Below are 18,694 nucleotides of genomic sequence, written 5' to 3'. Positions count from 1 at the left end.
CCAGCCTGTCTCAATGTATATTCAGCATATACAGTAGATTGAAGACAGTATAGGGACTTATCTCACTCCTTTGCTGATCTGGAGCCAAGCTGTTTTGCCATGTTCTGTCCAGACTGTGGCTTCATGTCCTACAGTATGTATCAGTTTCACATGAGGATAATAAGATGTTCCAGGGTTCTCATTTTTCAAAGGGCATTCCACAGCTTAAAAACATGTCAAGTGAGAAATACTGGAACCAGAGCTTTCCTGGGAGTGGCAGCCACTGGGAAGGAATTGTCTGCCATACAGGCTACAGAAGCAAGAACCAAATCCTTTTAATTACACTTTCCACTACCTTTATTAAATCAAGGTGAACTGGTCAATTTTTCAAACTTTCTAGGACTGACTGCTTGATGAACATATTCAATAAAGAAACAGAGTGGCTCCAGAAACTGGAATTCCTGTTTTCTTTAAAGCCAGACTAGGACTACACAACAGACACTGCACCTAGAGACCAGACAGAAGTGAGTGTTCCCACAGCAGACCAGCTAAGTCAATTAAGGTTGACTAGATCACTGCCCTCATCATGTCACTTCAAGCCTCTTCCTCCATACACCTTGGAATGTCCAAATGGAAGGTCTTGAGCTGGGATAAGAAGAGAAACACCAGGTTGAGAATTGAACACCTAAAGCCATTTTTGGCATCTCCATGCTGCTAGTGGACCATGAGGTATGGGAATTGTTATAAGAGCATGTTCTCGGGAAACAGTTGTCTTCATGCTACTTCATGTTGAGGCAAACAATCTGTCTGGATCTGATGCATGGATTACAAGACACTTTCCCTATATTTATCTGCATACATATAATTATGTAGAATAGAAGAATGATTGGCAATAATTGTTGCTAAGAAATAATAGCAAGAGGAAATTTGTGAAATATCCCATTAATAAATTGTATGGATATATTGGTGGAGAAGTCAGTCAGTTGTCTTCTTTTAAAAATGTGTTGAGCTGAAGCAAATTTAAGTGGGAGAACAAAAGTATAATGCAGCATGTTTATTTTTGGGATATCCAATATAATCCTATTGCTGACAACTAGAACTCCATTTATATTGTAGCTACAGAAATTTGAATAATGCTACACAGAAGCACAGTTAAGATGAAGCCTGAGAATCCAATGAATCAGGGCCATTTCTACATCCTCTGGGAAAACCAAATACTGTACAATCAGCTTTGTATTCTGGCACTTATAGCTGGTGCCGTAACTATCAGAACATTTAAATAAACAATCACCATCCATTATTAGGAACTTTTTTTGTTAGGCAGTAAGTTCAAATGGAAATTAAATAGTTAACCATTCAGACAGAATGTCCGCAGTGTTGAGCACAGCAGGCAGACCATTTCCTCTACCAATGAAGGATGAGGTAAGACGGGGGATATTTATAAAAGAATGGGACACTGAAATTTGAAGCTGATGGAAACTGGGACATACAAGGTGGGCTTACATATCAAGTAAGTATGTATGGTTTATTTAAAAAGTCACCAATGGCTGAATTCACACATTACACGCAACCAGAAACCATGGTTCCAGCTTCAATACTTAAGTTTATGTACTGTGCTAAACCAAATGCAGCAAATGACATTATGTCTTAGTGCAGTAAGTGGACCGAAAGCTGAGGATCCAGCTCAATTACCCTTAACACCAGTTAACTGAAAAACACTTAGACTAGAAGCAGTGAACCCAGGGATTTCTGGACTATGAATTAAGTGACTGTCATGAGTAAGGATGGCGAGCAGGGGGCTCCCATCCAGACTGTCAAGCGCATGCGTAGCACTGAGGAATTGTTCAGCCATTCAAAGAGACACAGATCGGGACCGCCTTAACCCTTGGGGGTTATATGTCTGGGTTTTTCCCACGCTTCAGTTTGTTAGGATTCCTGTTAAGTACTAGTAATAAATACTAGAGACCAGTTCCTCATCTCAGTGTGTTTCCTGGTTGTTAGGACAGTGACCATTATTTAAACCACCCTAGCTGCTGAAGCATCACCCTGTCCCCAAACAGATGAGAAAAGACCCGCCTTCTCACAGCTACCCTGTAAGGCTGAAAGGACAAGTTTCAGAAAGTGCCTGCCCTATGCTGGCTGGGGAATTCTGGGAGTTGAAGTCCACATTTCTTAAATTTGCTAAGGTTGAGAAACACTGGACTACAGAGTATGGTTCAGCCCATTACCATGATCTAAATGTCACAAATGTGGTATTTTCCTTGAATCAGAACCTAGAAATTCCAGCCACACCCCAGAGAAGGAATAAATGATCTCAAGGTTTTCAAATATGGGCCCTGTCAAATATATCATACAAAGCATCTTGATTAAACAAAACCTCTGCAATTTCAGATGAAACAATGCAGTCCAATAGTATACAATCAGTAAAGCCAAACAATCCCTCAGCCCATTTTGGTGATGCTAGCAGCTGCGCCCAGCTTCTCACTGTGGACTAGGAATTAATTATATTTGTCCCTTCAGTGCTGTTTGCTGTGCAAAAGTTCTGATTAATCAGCACTGTATTATTGTTCTGAAGAGTGAAAGGCAATCATTTTATGAGTGCAGAGAACAATGAGGCTGCATATGCCCCTGCTGCCTTGAGAGGCTGCAGCAAAGGTGGAGGAGAACAAAAAGTGCCCTCCTGCTCTTCCACGCTAGGCTGTTTTTTTGGGACAAACGTCCATCCAATAATTCCACAGGAGCCTAATTACAGTGTTCTATAATGATACAGCATAATTGTTTCTGGGTGGGTTGGGACATGCATTTGTTGCCATTTGCCCTTTCAGAATTTCACCCACATGCTTATTACGGTGCTTATACATCCCACCATACCTCTTATTAATTTTTCCCTGCTTGCCACTTTCCAGAGAATAGAACATTTTATATTTCCATTTATAAGACCTTCATGCCTTCCTTTCTTTGTTTCTCCTGCCTGTAATTCTAGCTCAGTTTCCCGGTCCCCATCTCACCTTTAAAAACTTTTGGAAGTGGACTCAGGCTGGTTTGAGGTAATGGTGCAGATTTATTTTCTTCCCTCAAGAATATGTACATACATTCGTATGTTCATATTCCTGAAGGAAGAAAATAAATATAAAATTTGTAATATTAATTTTCAGGTTTCCAATAAACTTGCTTACTTTATTATTATTAATAATTAATTGATATAATTAATGCATAAGTTCATTTGAATGTCCAGAATAAATAGCATAAAACCACAAAAGGTCTTGTGGCAATAAGAAGTTTATCACAGCACAAAATTTCATGGGTTTCAATCAACTTCATCAGATGCCAAGATTCCCTTATTTTTATAAAAAAACAAGCATGGCTACCCCTTCTGGAACAAGAATAAGTAGGTGGTGATTTTTCTATGAAAATAACTTGGAAGAAAATCCTGAAAGCATTATTAGTCCTATCTGGCCTACATTATTAATTTAGTATAATATTCAATCAACAATTTCATTCCCGTATTTTCATAGAAATGAGTTTTCTCATGGTGTTGTGAAGTTCCCCTCTCTACCACAGCTCTCTACTACAGCAACTCACAAGAAATTCCAGGTCATTGTTATAAGTCACGCTTTCTTTTAGATGAAAGATTGCTAACAAATTCTTTCTAATGAGTTTACAAGTATACAGCTTGAACAACAACAACAACAACAAAATCCCATTCACTCACAAACATAACATCATCTTCTCTTTTTTAAAACTTAACCACTCTTTTTAACTTTATTGGAACATTTACTTTGTTCCCCTGCCCCCTTTCTTATCCCTATACACTAGGATGTAGTAGCAGCAAAGGCTTGGGGCTCCTTCCCAAGTCTTCTAGATAGACCCTGTTCTGTGAGATCAGTAAACCTCCTTTCCAGACGGAGAGTCTGAAGGAATAATTTTGCATTACACAAAGAAGACGACTATAATAATATTTTTTACCCATAGTCAGATATTTTAAAAATGTAAATGGGGACTAGGTACCAAATGTTAGAATCTGATAGAATCATGGAAGACTATCTGATTAGGCATCCTTGTCAAAAGCAATGTCCTGTGTTTCAGCTCCTATTGTGTTTTGATTATGATTCCCAGGATATTGGATTTAATAGTATTGGAAGCATTAAAAAAGGCCTTACAAATCACTTCTTAATTTGGTGAAGGTAGCAGCGGATGGAGAACATCCTGCCATCATTTCTGAATTGCATGGAGAAATAATGTAAATAAGAAAAAACAAATCACTGGTTGGTTTACACTTCATCAACTGCCTAACTACTTGTAGCCAGTTAATTATATACCCCTAAAATATATGTATAAAGGGAAATGGTTCAGAACCACGCTTTTTAACAGGATCAAACTAAATAAATACTAATACCCCTTCTAATCTTGAAGTATTTAACCTTTTATGTGCTGTGATAAAATAGAATAAGCTGTTTTTTACAATAAAAGGCCTGGGCTTTGGTCCACGTCACACAGATCTCATTCCCTCCCAAAAACACGTGCAAGGACTCCAAACACAGCAAACTGAGAACAAGTCACAGCACAGGGGACCTGGAGTGTGCAACATACAAGTGGTCATGTGTCACATGTCCTGTGAACATGTTCCAGCCAAAATAAAGCTTACTGATTTCAACCTACCAAGTATAATATGGGGATTTTTGATTTATCAGAAAAAAGGGGTTTGAGGAGATTATTAAACTAAGACATATTTCCCATTACATTTAAAATGAAATATTGTACTTCATTTGAAATATTTCTAGGCTGTCTTTAAAGAAAGAGGCTTTCTCAAAGTAGCTTTCAGCCAAACACTCTAAGCCACAGGTGTACTATATTAATGGTATTAATGATAGTGTGAAGTGAAAGGTATTTTTTAAAAAAAAAACAAATCAAGTTTATATATGGAAAGAAAAATGGAGTGGGTGGGCGAACAGGAAACCAATACTGGCAGGGGAAAAAGTTTGTGTATCAAACAGCTGTAAAATACAAACTGTCTTTGTAAGGGTTGCCTATTCTAACAGACTCAGTCTCACAAGCAGGTGCTTAAGGAAAACTGGTTTATTGAAAGAATAGTGTGCAAATACAAAGAAAGCTGGGAATGAGCAAAAGCGCGCCAAATACAAACTAAAAACCCTCGCTTCAAACCCGATCCCGCCCTAGCTCCCACTTAGCAACCACCCCCTCCCAGGTGTTGGCAACCATCACACATCAGCCTGAGAAAGTAACCTTGAACACATGCAATAACCCAAACATACATTCCTCAGTTACAGTAAGGAGATTACAGCCTGGCACGGCTGAAAATCTCCTCCCAGCAAACGTGAGACACGGATCAGGAAATTGACATGCGAAACGTTACGATGTATTCAGTACATTGGAACGATGAACATGACAGCCTTGATGTTGTGGAGTTCAAAGTTTCAGAACACATTTAGCTAGATTTCATTCTGTTTCCATTTAGTTAAATATGATAGTCTAATCCACCACCAAGGTTACTATGAATTGCATTATTCCTTTATCCATCAACAAGACTCATGGAATCATCAGGAATGCCCATTATTTCTCTTATGTTTATTTTGGAAACTTTGGCCTATTTGATCCAACAATCAAAGGACATTTTAAGTATTCAAGTGGTTGCAAGGGCTTGTCTAGCTGGTTCTGTTCGATTCTTCTTTTCTTGGCTAAGGTTAAGTTCCCTTTTCCTCTATGGAAGAAACAGAGCCCAATAGACTCAGGTAGAGTGGAGAGCTCATGATCTCCAGCAGCAGACCCAGACTACTCATTTCCATGTTCCTGCTGCCTGTGCCCTCCCTTGGCTGCCCCCTCCCAGCTGGTATCTCTGTGGGTGCCTGGGCTGCCTCAGCTTGCTGGCTCTAAAGGCTGCAAGTCATATTAGGAAGTTGTTGATAAGGAACCTTAAACTTGATCTGTATTCCTATGGGAAATTGACACTCTGGGATAACCACAGTTTGAGGGTTGGAATCCATGAAAAGAATAATACTGACTGGCTTATGTGTTTCAAGGATGGTCTTTTTTTGGTAGATACTAAAATATATATAAATGGGACTTGCAAAAACTAAAACAAAAAGTTGTTGAAAAAGTTTGTTGAATTTTTCTATTCAGAGTGTTACCAGTCACACAGTCTGATTGATTTCTAGGCTGCCTCTGCCTCTGAAATAACTCTGGGCTTCTGGGATGCCCCATTCTATTTTCCTTTCCTATTGGTCCTCCCCGTCCTTCAACAGACCAAATTTCCCAGTAGGTGATCAAAGGCTATGCACTTTGATGGTAACATGACTGCCTCTGCTGGGTGACTAGTGAGCTTCCCTGTGCAATTGGTTGGCCACTGCGAGAACAGCTGCTGGACTAGATGGGCCTGGGGTCCAATCCAACAGGGCACTGCTTATGTTTTTATGCTCTTCCAGTCTCCCTTATGAAAAACTCTGTATTATGGCCAGGCCTTAAGTGGTTTATACCTAATACAATTTAAACTTTTATTACATATTGTTTTCCAATATAGATCCTGAGATGAAATCTTAAACTTAATGTCAAAAAGTGTAAAGCATCTTTCGAGTTGAGAAGGATACAGAGATGGTATCATTATGTGTTTTACATTATATATATAAACTTCCCAGTCCAAGATACCATGGGATTTCCTGGCAGGTTCCAATCCAAATAGTAACTGGATCTGAGCCTGCTTAGTTTTTCTGAATTAAAGCAAGATTTGACTATATGGTGCCAAGAACCATGGATTAATGGGAAAAACAGTTAGAATAGCTAGTGCTGACAAAATGTTTTATGATGGAAGCCATGGAAGAGAAAAATCAATGTCTAAAATTTTTGAGTACTACCTGGGTGACATATATTAGAACTGCATTGAATAGTTTCAATTTCAGGCATTCAAAAGCTGGCTTTTACAGCTCTAGTATTTTTAAGAATGCATCTTCTTGGCTTGGGAATCTCTCTCTCTCTCTTTGGAAAAGCCCTTTTCTTGTTAAGGAAAATAGGAAAAATAGTACATTTGGATTGTGAGATAAGGCGGACAGGATATCTAGTACAACCCTACACCATCTGCTCCACAGTGCATCCCACTGATTTCAACAGAGTTTACTTTCAGGTGAGTGGGATAGTCTGGGAGGTTCAATCATTCCATTTCCCTTGCTCTGAAGAACTATTAGAATGTACTTTTCCTCATCCTGGTCTGCTGTTAAACCAGTGTTTTTAGGTGGATCACAAATCTCAGAAACTTTAATCCACGTTTGTGCCACGAAACGAGAAGCCTTTCCAAGCCGAACTACTACTTGTTTTGTGAACCCGTGACTATCTACCAATTAAGACAGTTTTAATAGAGAAATCTAATGCCATTCAACCCGTTTTGATATCATATGAGTGCCTCTGCCACTTAAAACAGCCTTCGTAGGAAACCAACATTTTTGCCAGCCTGACAGAAGAGATCTTCTTTTCCCCCTGCAAATTACAGCGCGGAAACCGTGCCCGCATCCTGATCAGCGGCAGCGCTCTTCCCATGTCAGCTAGCCACGCCCCCTCCCTGTTCGCACCAATCAGGAGGAGACGCAGCGACGCAGCGTCCAGAGTTAACAGCTGGGAAGCGCCGCCTCGTGACTGCTCCCGCCGACTGCCGCTGCCAGCCAATCCCGGGTATTTCCGGAGAATGTACTGCTTGGCCGAACGGAGGGCGGCTGGGAGGCGAGAAGGACGTGCTCGAGGCAATTCGGGCGTTTGCTTTAACGCATCTAAAAGGCAAGAGGTTGGGACGGAGTGTCTTATTTATTTTTCCAAGGTGGGCCACCCAGGGTGAGCAAGCAAGGAGGCAGAAGCTCTAGTTGCTGACTCGTACGGAATGTAAAAGTATAAATCATGTTTTACAAACTATATTGGCTGGGTTTTCTTAGTGTGCAAACCTGTAATGAGATGTGTTTGCTTCTGGCTTAGTCAGTCCTGTACATCTGTCTAGTGTAATATCAAAACCCCTGATAATGGAAAAAAAAATTCCTCTGAGCATGTATAGAAGACATTTCTTAAATCATGGAATGTATGCAGTTCCCTTTCACTTTTTGAATAAAGGAGCAAAGACTAGATTTTTGGAACAGTTGATGGAGAAATGTACGGAGTGCATATGTGAATAATCTTTGTTCCTCTCCCTTTGTTCTTTCCCAAAGAACTGTAACTATTGAATGTTCTGCTTTCCATATTTTTGGGTTGGATTTCCAAACTTGCAAAAAAAGTGGAAAGAAAGTGGCACTTCTACACAGCTACCCCAAAATAACAACCTGAGACGAACCTCTGAAATTGCTGAAGAAAATGGTATTTTAATTCACATATTTCACTGTATGTAATTTTTTTGAATTATGCTGCAAGATGCCCTGGACTGTCTTGTAGCTGCGTGGTATTATTTAAACACACAAAAGCATAAGCATGCTATTTTGTGGTTGTTAAATCTAGTGCTTCCTGACTGTAACCCCTTTTTGTCTGGGTCATCCAAGTATTTTGTATTTTTTGCCTTGAATGGCGTTTTTGTTGTTGTATCTTCAGGGATAAATGCTGTTTTTTGCTGTAGAGGAATTACGCCTGTCTAGGGTCTTAGATTTAACCATTATAAATTGGAATATATTTTGAATAAACACCATTGTAAACAGTTCTAAGGTAATATTTTTACATCATGAAGTTACTTCTATGGCTGGATTTCCACTTTTGCTAAACCATATTTTCTTAATTATAGTTTACTGAATTATCCATTTTTTGTGGCTTCCATATATTATGTGAAGCTCAGGTGGGTAATTAGGCATTGTGTGTTTCAGCTCATTTTTGAGGCCACTGTAATTCTTTACTATTATGCTGTCAAAATTTGGTGCCATATTGTTAGTATTTAAAGGCAGTTTTGCTTACTTTAAAAAATTGCATTAAGTCTCTGACAGTAGTAAATCCCTAGTTGATTTAAACCTTTAATAAAGGCTGAATCTGTTACTTCTTAGAAGAAAAAAAAGTCCTTGTATGAAGCAAAATCCACACTATAGCTTAGCATGTTTGAATGAAACCAGCTTTTTATTGTTATTATCAGTGAGGCTGACTAGTGCACAGTAGTAAAATGAAGCTTTTTCAAACTTGGTAGCAGATAGCTATTAAACAACTGCACAGCAAGTGAAAAGAGAACAAAACAAAATTGGCAACCCTGATGCTTTTCTTTGTCTTATCCAAACCAACACCTTGCTCATTACTTCAGTATTATTTTGGGTTTTAAGCCAACTCCCTCAACCAGGCCAGGACATCTAGAATTCTTTGAATGTGTATAAGGATGTGAATATTTATTAGGGCTGTACAAATTCTTCAACAGAGGCTCTTAACAATGCAGGGGACAGGTATAAAGCATCTCTGTTTGACTCATTAAGGCAGACATGTACATGGGCTTGTATGACTGCACTCACCTTGAGTGGTGAAACACCTCTTTCAAAGCATTTGTACAACTCTAATGAGTATAAGAGTTCAACCCATCTCTCTTTAATATTGTTCATCCATCATCTCTGATGAAGACCTCAGCACCATTAGTCCCACCATTAGTAATGTAGTGAGTCCAGAGATGACTGGTCAGGCCAATTTGAGCATGGAATGTCCTGGCACATGTTGAGCAAAGGTGTAGATGCTCCAGTTGTTGCACTGATGGATCTAGACTAGTGCAGCTTGCACTTTTGTTGTGCTTCCACAGTGTGTCTTACTTCGTAAGCTTGACAACCCTTATGGATGAGGCCATGCCAGATCGAGCGATTTTGTGCCAGTGTTCCCCAGGTGGTCATGTATATGTCATGTGACTTCAGGGAGGCCTTTAATGTATCTTTGTAACGTTTCTTCTGCCCTCCATGCAAGCCTTTTCCAGCAGAGAATTCCCCAAAAAGGAGCTCCTTGGGTATGCACTGTCTGGATATGGATGATGTGACCTGCCCACCGGGTCTGTGCTCTCAGCAGTGTGTGGATTGATGGTGGACTTGCTCTAGAGAGAACTTCAGTATCTGGTATTTTTATCTAGCCATCTGATGCCTAATATTCTGCAAAGACAAGTCATGTGGAAATGGTTGAGCTGTCTTGCATGCCTTTGATAAACAGCTCACGTTTCACAGGCATAGAGAAGTGTAGTGAGCACCACGGCTCTGTAGACCTTCAATTTTGTTGCTAATTCCTCGACGTTCCCAGACAGTGGACAGCAGTCTACTGAAAGCAGAACTTGCCTTTGCTATTGTGCAGTTAACTTCTGTGTCAGTGATCACTACTCGGGAGAGGGTGCTGCCAAGGTAATTGAACTGGTCCACTGCCTATAGTTTCTGCCTTTGATTGTGATTTTGGGTTCTGTGTATGGTGCACAAGGAGCAGGCTGGTGCATGACTTCGGTTTTTTGTATATTGCTGGTGAGCCCAAAGTTGTCACAAGAGATTTCTGAGGAAATCTCTCAGAACAGTTTCCTTCACTTTGGTAATAGCTTTAAATCTTCTCAGATAGAAGAGCTTCCCATCCACTCTGTACTTAAGGCTGATTAAGAACCTGTCTTTAGTACTTAAGACATCACTGTCTTAAACGGCATTATTCAGCATGGCAGTAAACATCATGCTGAATAACATCAGTGTGGGTGCAAGCACAGAATTCTCTGCTATCCAGCATTCTGGGCATCATGCTATCATGGAACTGGCATACCATCTGAATGAATTTGGTGGCATAGCCGAATTTTAACACGATCCTCAACAGGCCTTGTTGGCTGAAAGTATTGAAGGCTTTCATGAGGTCAACAACGGTTGTATAGAGTTTAAACAATTCTGCTCCTGATGCTTCTGAAGTTGGCATGTGGCAAAAAATTGTGTCAATAGTCCCACAATCTCTGCTGAAGTTACACTGTGACTCTGGCAGTAAGTCCAGCTCCTGATGAGTGACCAGACGATTTAGCAGAACTCTTGCAAGGGTTTTTCCTGCAGTGGAGAGCAGTGAGATTCCTCAGTCGTTGTTGCGTACTTGTCGATTGGCCTTCCTCTTGTAGGGGTGTACGATGGATGCAGCTTTAAGTTGCTGAGGAATGGATCCTTGCTTCCAAACAGACTAGAATAACTTGGTGAGTTTCTCTATAAATACAGGACCACTGACTTCATATATATCTGCAGCTATGGTGTCTGTCCCTATGTCTTTGCCATTGGATAGCTGGCTGACAGCTTCTGTTACTTCAGCTACTACCGGTGAGTCATCCATGGCACTATTGATGTTGACCTGGGGAATCCTATCTATTGCCTGATTGTTAATAGATGATGGTTTGTTGAGGATGGCTTCAAAATGTTCCATCTCTGCAGGATCTGAGACTTCTCTGTAATGAGTGATGTACCACCTATACTCAGGAGAGGGGAACACCCAAGAGACTAAGGTCTGTAGGGAGTGTTAAGGGCTTCATAGAACCATTTCAAGTTGTTTCTATCAGCATATCCATGTTTTTCGTCTGTCTTGGTGCTCAGCCAGACATCTTGTATTTTATACAGTTTATTCTGGGCTATCCTACAAGCACTGGTCAAGGCATTTTTCTTGGCAGCTGATGATAAATCCTTCTGATGGACACGATGAAGGTGATGCTTTTCAAAAAGTAAAGCCTGTATCTCTTCATCATTCTCATCGAACCAGTCATGCTGCTTGCAAGTAGAGGGCCTTAGCATCTTCAGTGCAGATGAATGGACAACATCCCTGAAGCATTCGCAGTCATTCTCAGCATTGCCAGCACTGCCAGCAAGATGTAGGTCAGCAAGCTTAGTTTCTGAGTCTTCAGCCAGTGCTGAAGCTGTGCTGAGGTTCTTCAGCCTGGCCACATTAATTCTTTTCATGGCCTTGCTTCCTTGTGGTCGCCTCTTGGTTCTGATGTGGAGCTTTATTTTGGAGACAATGAGCCTGTGATCTGTCCAACATTCAGCACCACATGTGACCTTGGTCACTCTGACATCCTGCCTGTCTTTTCTACTGACAATGACACAGTCAATAAGATGCCAATGCTTAGAGCAGGGGGTGCATCCAGGAGGTCTTGTTATGGGTAGGCAGGCGGAAAATTGTATTGGTGATGAGGCCGTGTGCTGAACAAGTCTTCAGTAAGAGTAAGCCATTACTGTTACACTTGCCTACTCCATGTCTCCCAGCGACTCCCTGCCAGGCTGCAGAATCACACCCTACTCTTGCATTAAAGTCACCGAGCAAGATCAGCTGGTCAGTTCTGCTCACTGCTGATAGTAGGGCATCTAGTTCTTCACAGAACCTGTCTTTCGGCTCATCCAGGTTGGTCATTGTGGGAGCATAGGAGCTGATCAGGGTGGCTTGACTTCTATTCTGTAGTGGAAGCTGCAGTGTTATGAGCCAGTTGTTCACACCCTTGGGGGGACTAACAGGTTTCTGAACGAGGTGATTCCTGATGGTAAATCCAACTCCAGCATCACAACACTCATCACTGCCATGACTGCTCCAGAAAAAAGTGTATCCACTTCCAATTTCAGTCAGCTGACCTTTGTTGGCAAGACAAGTCTCACTTAGGGCTGCAATGTCAATGCTGTATCTTGCAAGCTTTCTGGCAACTAAAGCTGTTCTTCTCTCTTGTCTGTCTGCTGTAGGGTTGTCCAAAAGTGTGAGCATGTCCCAAGTGCCAATGATGAGTGGTATCGCCTTGCATTTGTGTGTGTGTGTTTGACCGCCAAGATGGGATTCCCACCAGCTGCAGTAAACTGGCCAGGGTGTAGTGAAGCAGGCAATGTTTAGGGCACATTTTCTAGCCCCTTCCGCGTACTACAGAGGTGAGCATCCTAGAGTGGATGCCGAGTTTCACTGTTGCTTCGGTCAGCGAAAAAGCGACCATTAGACCTGAGCCACCTGTATGCAGGTCCATGACTACAGCAAGCAGTATATCCACACCTCCTGCTTCGTCATTCGCCCATCGCCACAGGACTTTTTAATTTTTATTTTTTCAAGAGTGATGATGGCGATGGTGTCAGGACTAGCACATAATTTGGATTTAAGTGAGGGAGAGTTGCACAGCATCAGTCTCAGTCTCTCTCTCTCTTCCCAATTCCCATCTGAGTCCAGTGGTAAGACAGAGTCAAGGCGACCGGAGATGGGACTAGGCGCAGTGGATGAAGCGTTCCATGATGCTTGCAGAGACCGCTTTCATGACTATTGGGCCTTTCAGTGGTCTCATCAACTCAGTCCGCCAGAGCCTCTTCACATGCTGGGATAGGCGGCTTCCCGTCTCACCGAAGCTGTTGCCCGGGGTGTGGCTGCTGTCGCATGCAACAGGTATGGGGAGCCACAGATGAGAGCTGAGTGTCAGGTGGGGAACAAAGATGGGCAAACCACCGGAAAGGACACGACCATGTTCCTCTGCCAAAGGAGCCACCCTTCCCTGACACTCCATATACCCCTCTCTTTTTAATATTTCAGACCTGGCAGTACAGAAGTATGTAAGTGCTATCCATTAATGCTGAAAGTGTGAGAGTTGAAGAACAGCCAATAATAATCTTATATAGTTGCCTCAGTGGTCATATATGCTTTTCAACCTTTATGTGAAAACAGAACAATCCTCCAGCCCTTCGATCACAATTGGATAAAACAGTTGAAAAATTTGTTTAAAAAATTCCAGTATTGATCTCCATATTGAATTTTCACATATTTACTTTGGGACTGATTCAAACAAATATACATACAAAAACTTGGAACAATTTAACTTTTATAACGCCCAGCCTATGGGCCTCCCTTTGCACATGGCAGGTCTAGCCCAAATAAAATACATGCATTTAATTTAAACAAATATATAAACAGCAGTGAGCGTGCTGCAAGACAAAGTGCTCATCTTCAATGCTACGTTTATGCTCAAGATCCTATTACTACAATTCTAATGGACTAAAATAAAGAAAAGTGTGCTTCTCTAATCTCACTGGAATCATAACTAGGATGGGAGTTTTTAAGTTATATTAGCAGATCAGATCTGAGTATTTCCTATGGGCTTGTAGAAGCAAAGACTGCTACTAGGTGCTGACAGGATTTTTTTTTCCTGTTGAAATTACTTTTTTGGATAATGCAAGGGATCCTGTACTTGATAATCATGGGCCCCAGTGTATGTGCAGATACATCCCTTGATATCTGTCAGATCCCCTGCATGACCTGCCTTAAACCAAGTAGGTTGATTTAATAATATATGGAAATAAGCATTCATGCAAGAAAAATGCCGGGTCTCAACACTATCTTTATACCCATGATGAGTTTGCTTTACCTAGAAGAAGATGGGAATGGGGGGTGGGTTAGAGAATACCCTGATGATAAATAAGTATACATGTAACCTGCTCTCAAAATTCTGCATGTGACCTCCAATCTAGAAAAGAGAGAACTTTTGACTTCTATCCATGATTGTTAGGCAGATCAGCTTTTGTATTATGAAGCAGCTCCTGTAATAATAATAATAATAATAATTATTATTATTATTATTTATTAAATTTATATCACTACCCATCTCCCCCAATGGGGGACTCTGGGCAGTTTACAATAAAATAACACTAAAAACATAACCACCTAAAATTAACATTAAAATATACATAAAAGCAAATGTAAAATCCAAGTGGAGAAGTAACACGATCACTAAAAGGTGCTATGGCGCCAGCCATCCCCAGGTGGAGCTATCTCTCTCCCCCCCCCAAGCAAGGCGGCAGAACCAGGGATGCAGGGAAAATACAATATCCATCTTAGTACTTAGTATGATTAAAGCCACAGAATGCTTAGCAAGTGTTCTTTTGACCTGCCCCTCGAAACTTTTTTTTTGTCTTCATTTAAAAAGTATGTAACTGTGGAAAAGCAGAATAATGAGCTAGGAAAGTAAGTTCTCCGAAAAAGTTCTTGGCCTACCAATTCAGCACTACACTTGAGCTTAGCCAAAAGGCCAAGAGACTAGCCTAAACCAGCTAAGATTCTTGAGAAGTAAATATGTTCTTGCCCTTTTTTGTGTTGCTTCTCAAATGCTAGATTGATGGTATCTCTATTCTTCTGTGAAGGAAATGATAATTGTTAATGTTAGATATTTTATATGGCTTGGTATTATGGCTGGCCTGTGTTTATATGGGGGAATGCTACCTTTGGAGTCAGTGTACAATTTTGAATAAATTTGCATTCCTTTCTTTCTTACAACTGGGGTAGAATTCTATGCTGCAGATTTCCTCCACAGAGTAATTAATTATACTCCAGATGGATGATAACTACTTCTAAAGACATAATGATCTTGATTTCATAGAATATGAAGTCAGTAATTAAATGTACTTTTGGATGCCAGAGTGTAAACATAAGCTTTTGAGAGAGGGGAAAGGGAAGATTGACATTTGATGGGAATAAGAAATAGTGAACTAAAATATAATTTAATCTTATTAAGGGGAATGGTTTCATTCTTCTAGTTTCTTAGTAATTCTTTATACGTGTGTTCTACAGTGTAGTCTTCAAACGAAGGTTGTGATATTGTGGTTGTGATGCCAAAGGATGCCAAACCTTCAAATAGGTTCTCCCCCCCACCCCCAGTGTACAGTATCTACAGATTTAATGCAGGTTCTAATAATGTTGCAGTACTTTGAGGTTATGTGAGATCACTGGGAGGGCATTCTGTACATTTCAAAGCAACATAGAGAGCCGAAATATACAGTATGTGCCTTAACGAAATGGAATGGTAGTACAAACAGCTTTGAAAAATAGAGACCCCTCCTTCAGTTTTCATTATATTGCCATCAGAAATCATAATAAAATGTTAGCATAGTAATAGAATGGTTTACATTATCACACTTCGCCATATTTCATTGGATATAATTTTGTAGTACTGAAAGACCAAACTAGCTCAAAAATTAAGTGAGTGCATTTAAGTTTCAAAGAAGCCAGGAGTATTTTACAATCCATTGCCTTGCTTTTTATCTTAACACACCATTCTTTACTGTAGCATAGACAACTTTTTCAAGATCTCAGAGATGTCAGATGGGTGGATCTTCATCATTTATTTGGGCAAAGTTGGATTTTGGGACGAGTTTGTATGTTTGCTTTTCTAAAAAGCCTGTTGTCTATTTGGGCTTACCGAATAGTTTTGTGTGTTTACCACATTGGGGCCAGATTATCAGTTTTCAGTGAGAGTAGTTGAAGAGCCTCAAAAAACTGCAAAAAGAGGACTCTCAGGAGCATAGATTGTCCACCTCTGATCTTCTATAACATTCTTTTTTATATGGATTGTGATATTATTAAGACACTTGACATATTTAGGAATGTCCTTTATATAAAGTTCATTATTTAATAAATATTCATGACTATAATTTTCAGTTTTAAAGAAGTATTTTCCCATTATAAATTTATGTGTAATGAATTCCCAAGCACAAAATAATTCCCTGTTTTAGCTTATTACTATATTATTGAAGAGTTTGCAGCTATAGCTTATACTTTGCCTAATTTATAGTCCAAATAATTTATAATGACTGAAAAAGATCCCAAATAGATTCACATGATTAGGACATGTTAACTTTACTTATATGTCATATTATTCCATTTTTCAAACCATGAGATGGTCTCTTCCTGTATATCTAGGAGGTTAAGCTTCCAGAGCAGATTTAGAAGATCCCAATTGGGTTTCAAAGAGGAGAAGTCATCCCCCTAATGTGTAAGTGGAAGCCACACCTGTACAAAGCTGGATTCTATCAGTTGCTCTGTAACCTGAAATAAACGATGTGCATTTTGCTATGGAAAACATTTAAAAGGAGTTTCACCAAAAGCTCATCCTCAAAAGCGTAAGACATCTATATCCTCCAGAAGGTTCCATATGACTGTTTCAAGAACTTCCCCATATTGTCTGTACTGACACAAACATGCATGGACAACTAGGGAAAGGTCATGGCTGGCTCAGGGCTTTGAGGAGAGGTTGTGCTTTATGACTGCTTTGCTTAATGAAGGAAATTCCAGTCCCAGTTGCTGCCATAAGTTGAGGAATACCTGTATGTGACTTGAGGCTTTTGATGGATTACTTGATGAGTTTTTAGAGGCAGCTTGATAAACAGTGTCTTCTGATGTGTAAGTAAGTACAGGTAATCATGACCATTCATTTATCAGTGGTCTGAAGTTATGATGGCCTCAGAATGGATGCTTTATGTTTTGTAAAGCACTTCTGAGTGTCGGAAAACATCGCACCAACCCCCTGTGGTCACATGATCACATTTTGGGCACTTGGCAACCTGCTCACATTTATGACCGGTTGTGGTATCCCATGTTCATGTGATCACATTTCGCAACACTTTTTTTCAAAACTCGCCCATTGGGGAAGCTGCATTCGCTTAACCACTGCTGTAAAAATGGTTTTAAAATCTGGTCTGCTCATTTGGTGACTCGACTTACGACTGCAACAACTCACGATGGAAATTCTGGTCCCAATTGTGGTTGTAAGTTGAAGACTACCTGAATAGGAAATAAAAAATAAACATTTAAATGTAGAGACCAATCTAAATAGCATCTCTGCTCCATATGTTGTAGTACCCACTGGAGACTCATTATAGTTCCTGGACCTTTGTACACTAATACTTCAGTCCACATAATGCTGTTTTCCATCTGCTGTAATCTCCAAACTGCACAGTATGAGTTTCTTTGGATTTTGACCTGTTATTTGCTAATGCGTTTTGTCTTTGCTAGGCCAGCAATATGCTATTCTGTGTTGCCCCTTTTTATTTCTGTATACCTCAAGTTAGGCATGGGTTGCTAAATTATATTTCAGAGATATAAAAATGTTCCAAGAATTTTATTTTCAAAACAAACTCCTGCCTGCCCACCTGCCTCCTTCCTTCCTTCCTTCCTTCCTTCCTTCCTTCCTTCCTTCCTTCCTTCCTTCCTTCCTTCCTTCCTTCCTTCCTTCCTTCCTTCCTTTGATGTAGGGTCATGATAACAAATTTTAAAAGCATTATACTGTAAGCATATTATGTAAATTTTAATATACCCTGTGTCCTTCTCTTTCTCTTTTCCACCTTCACCAGCCTCCAGAATAATTGTAAAGAACTTTTTGAAGTTTAGCATAAATTGCTAGTTTTCAAAGTTACATAATTTCTTTTGCTGTTTTTTTTAAAATTGAGATGTGGTTTCAATATTTATTATAATAAACCCACAGAAGCTTGCTTAATTTTTAAAAAAAAATATAATTATTTTAACTTGGCAGTATTTCACTTCTTTGTACAAATATTTTTAGAGGCAATATATTCTCCATTTCATATTTAAGGTTTAATTGGTGTTATTAACACAATGTAGGATTGGTTCATTTAGGCTCAGTGCTTTAATGCTCAGTTAAAGTTTTGAGGATTTTCTTCAGTTTAAATTTTTAATATGTTAAGCGACATATTTGCTATCCAAGTATTATTCACACAGAACAGCCATTTTCAAAGAATAATGCTAATAGGAAACACTTTTAAATGATGCTAGGTTATTGTGAATCAGCAGATTCTTTCTGTGTGAATGGAGGCTTGTTTTTTCAGTTGGTTGCAAGATAGTGATGTGATTTTTACTTATGCAGTGTAAGGAAGAGCTAATAATAGAAACCAGTTTGCACCCTGTGAAGTAATAAGTGAAGAGAACATTTTGAGCCATGTTGCTTCCAAATGATTGTGGGAAGGACTGGTGGAAGCAAGATGTTTTTATCCTAGTG

General features: G+C 39.9%; 1 protein-coding gene across 1 annotated transcript in view; it reads left to right on the top strand.

Annotated features, from left to right (window-relative positions):
• Window positions 1–7,662: 7,662 nt before the first annotated feature.
• Window positions 7,663–18,694, top strand: part of IMMP2L (inner mitochondrial membrane peptidase subunit 2) — a 463,417-nt gene continuing 452,385 nt past the window's right edge. Inside the window, exon 1 of the mRNA XM_063309432.1 lies at window positions 7,663–7,762. Within this exon, the coding sequence (XP_063165502.1) occupies window positions 7,667–7,762 (96 nt within the window). The 5' untranslated portion in view covers window positions 7,663–7,666. The remainder of the gene's footprint in view (window positions 7,763–18,694) is intronic.

This window comes from Candoia aspera, chromosome 7 (genome assembly GCF_035149785.1).
Source record: "Candoia aspera isolate rCanAsp1 chromosome 7, rCanAsp1.hap2, whole genome shotgun sequence".
Taxonomy (NCBI): domain Eukaryota; kingdom Metazoa; phylum Chordata; class Lepidosauria; order Squamata; family Boidae; genus Candoia; species Candoia aspera.
Note: the sequence above shows the minus strand (reverse complement) of the source record. Positions and strands in the feature narration are given on the sequence as shown.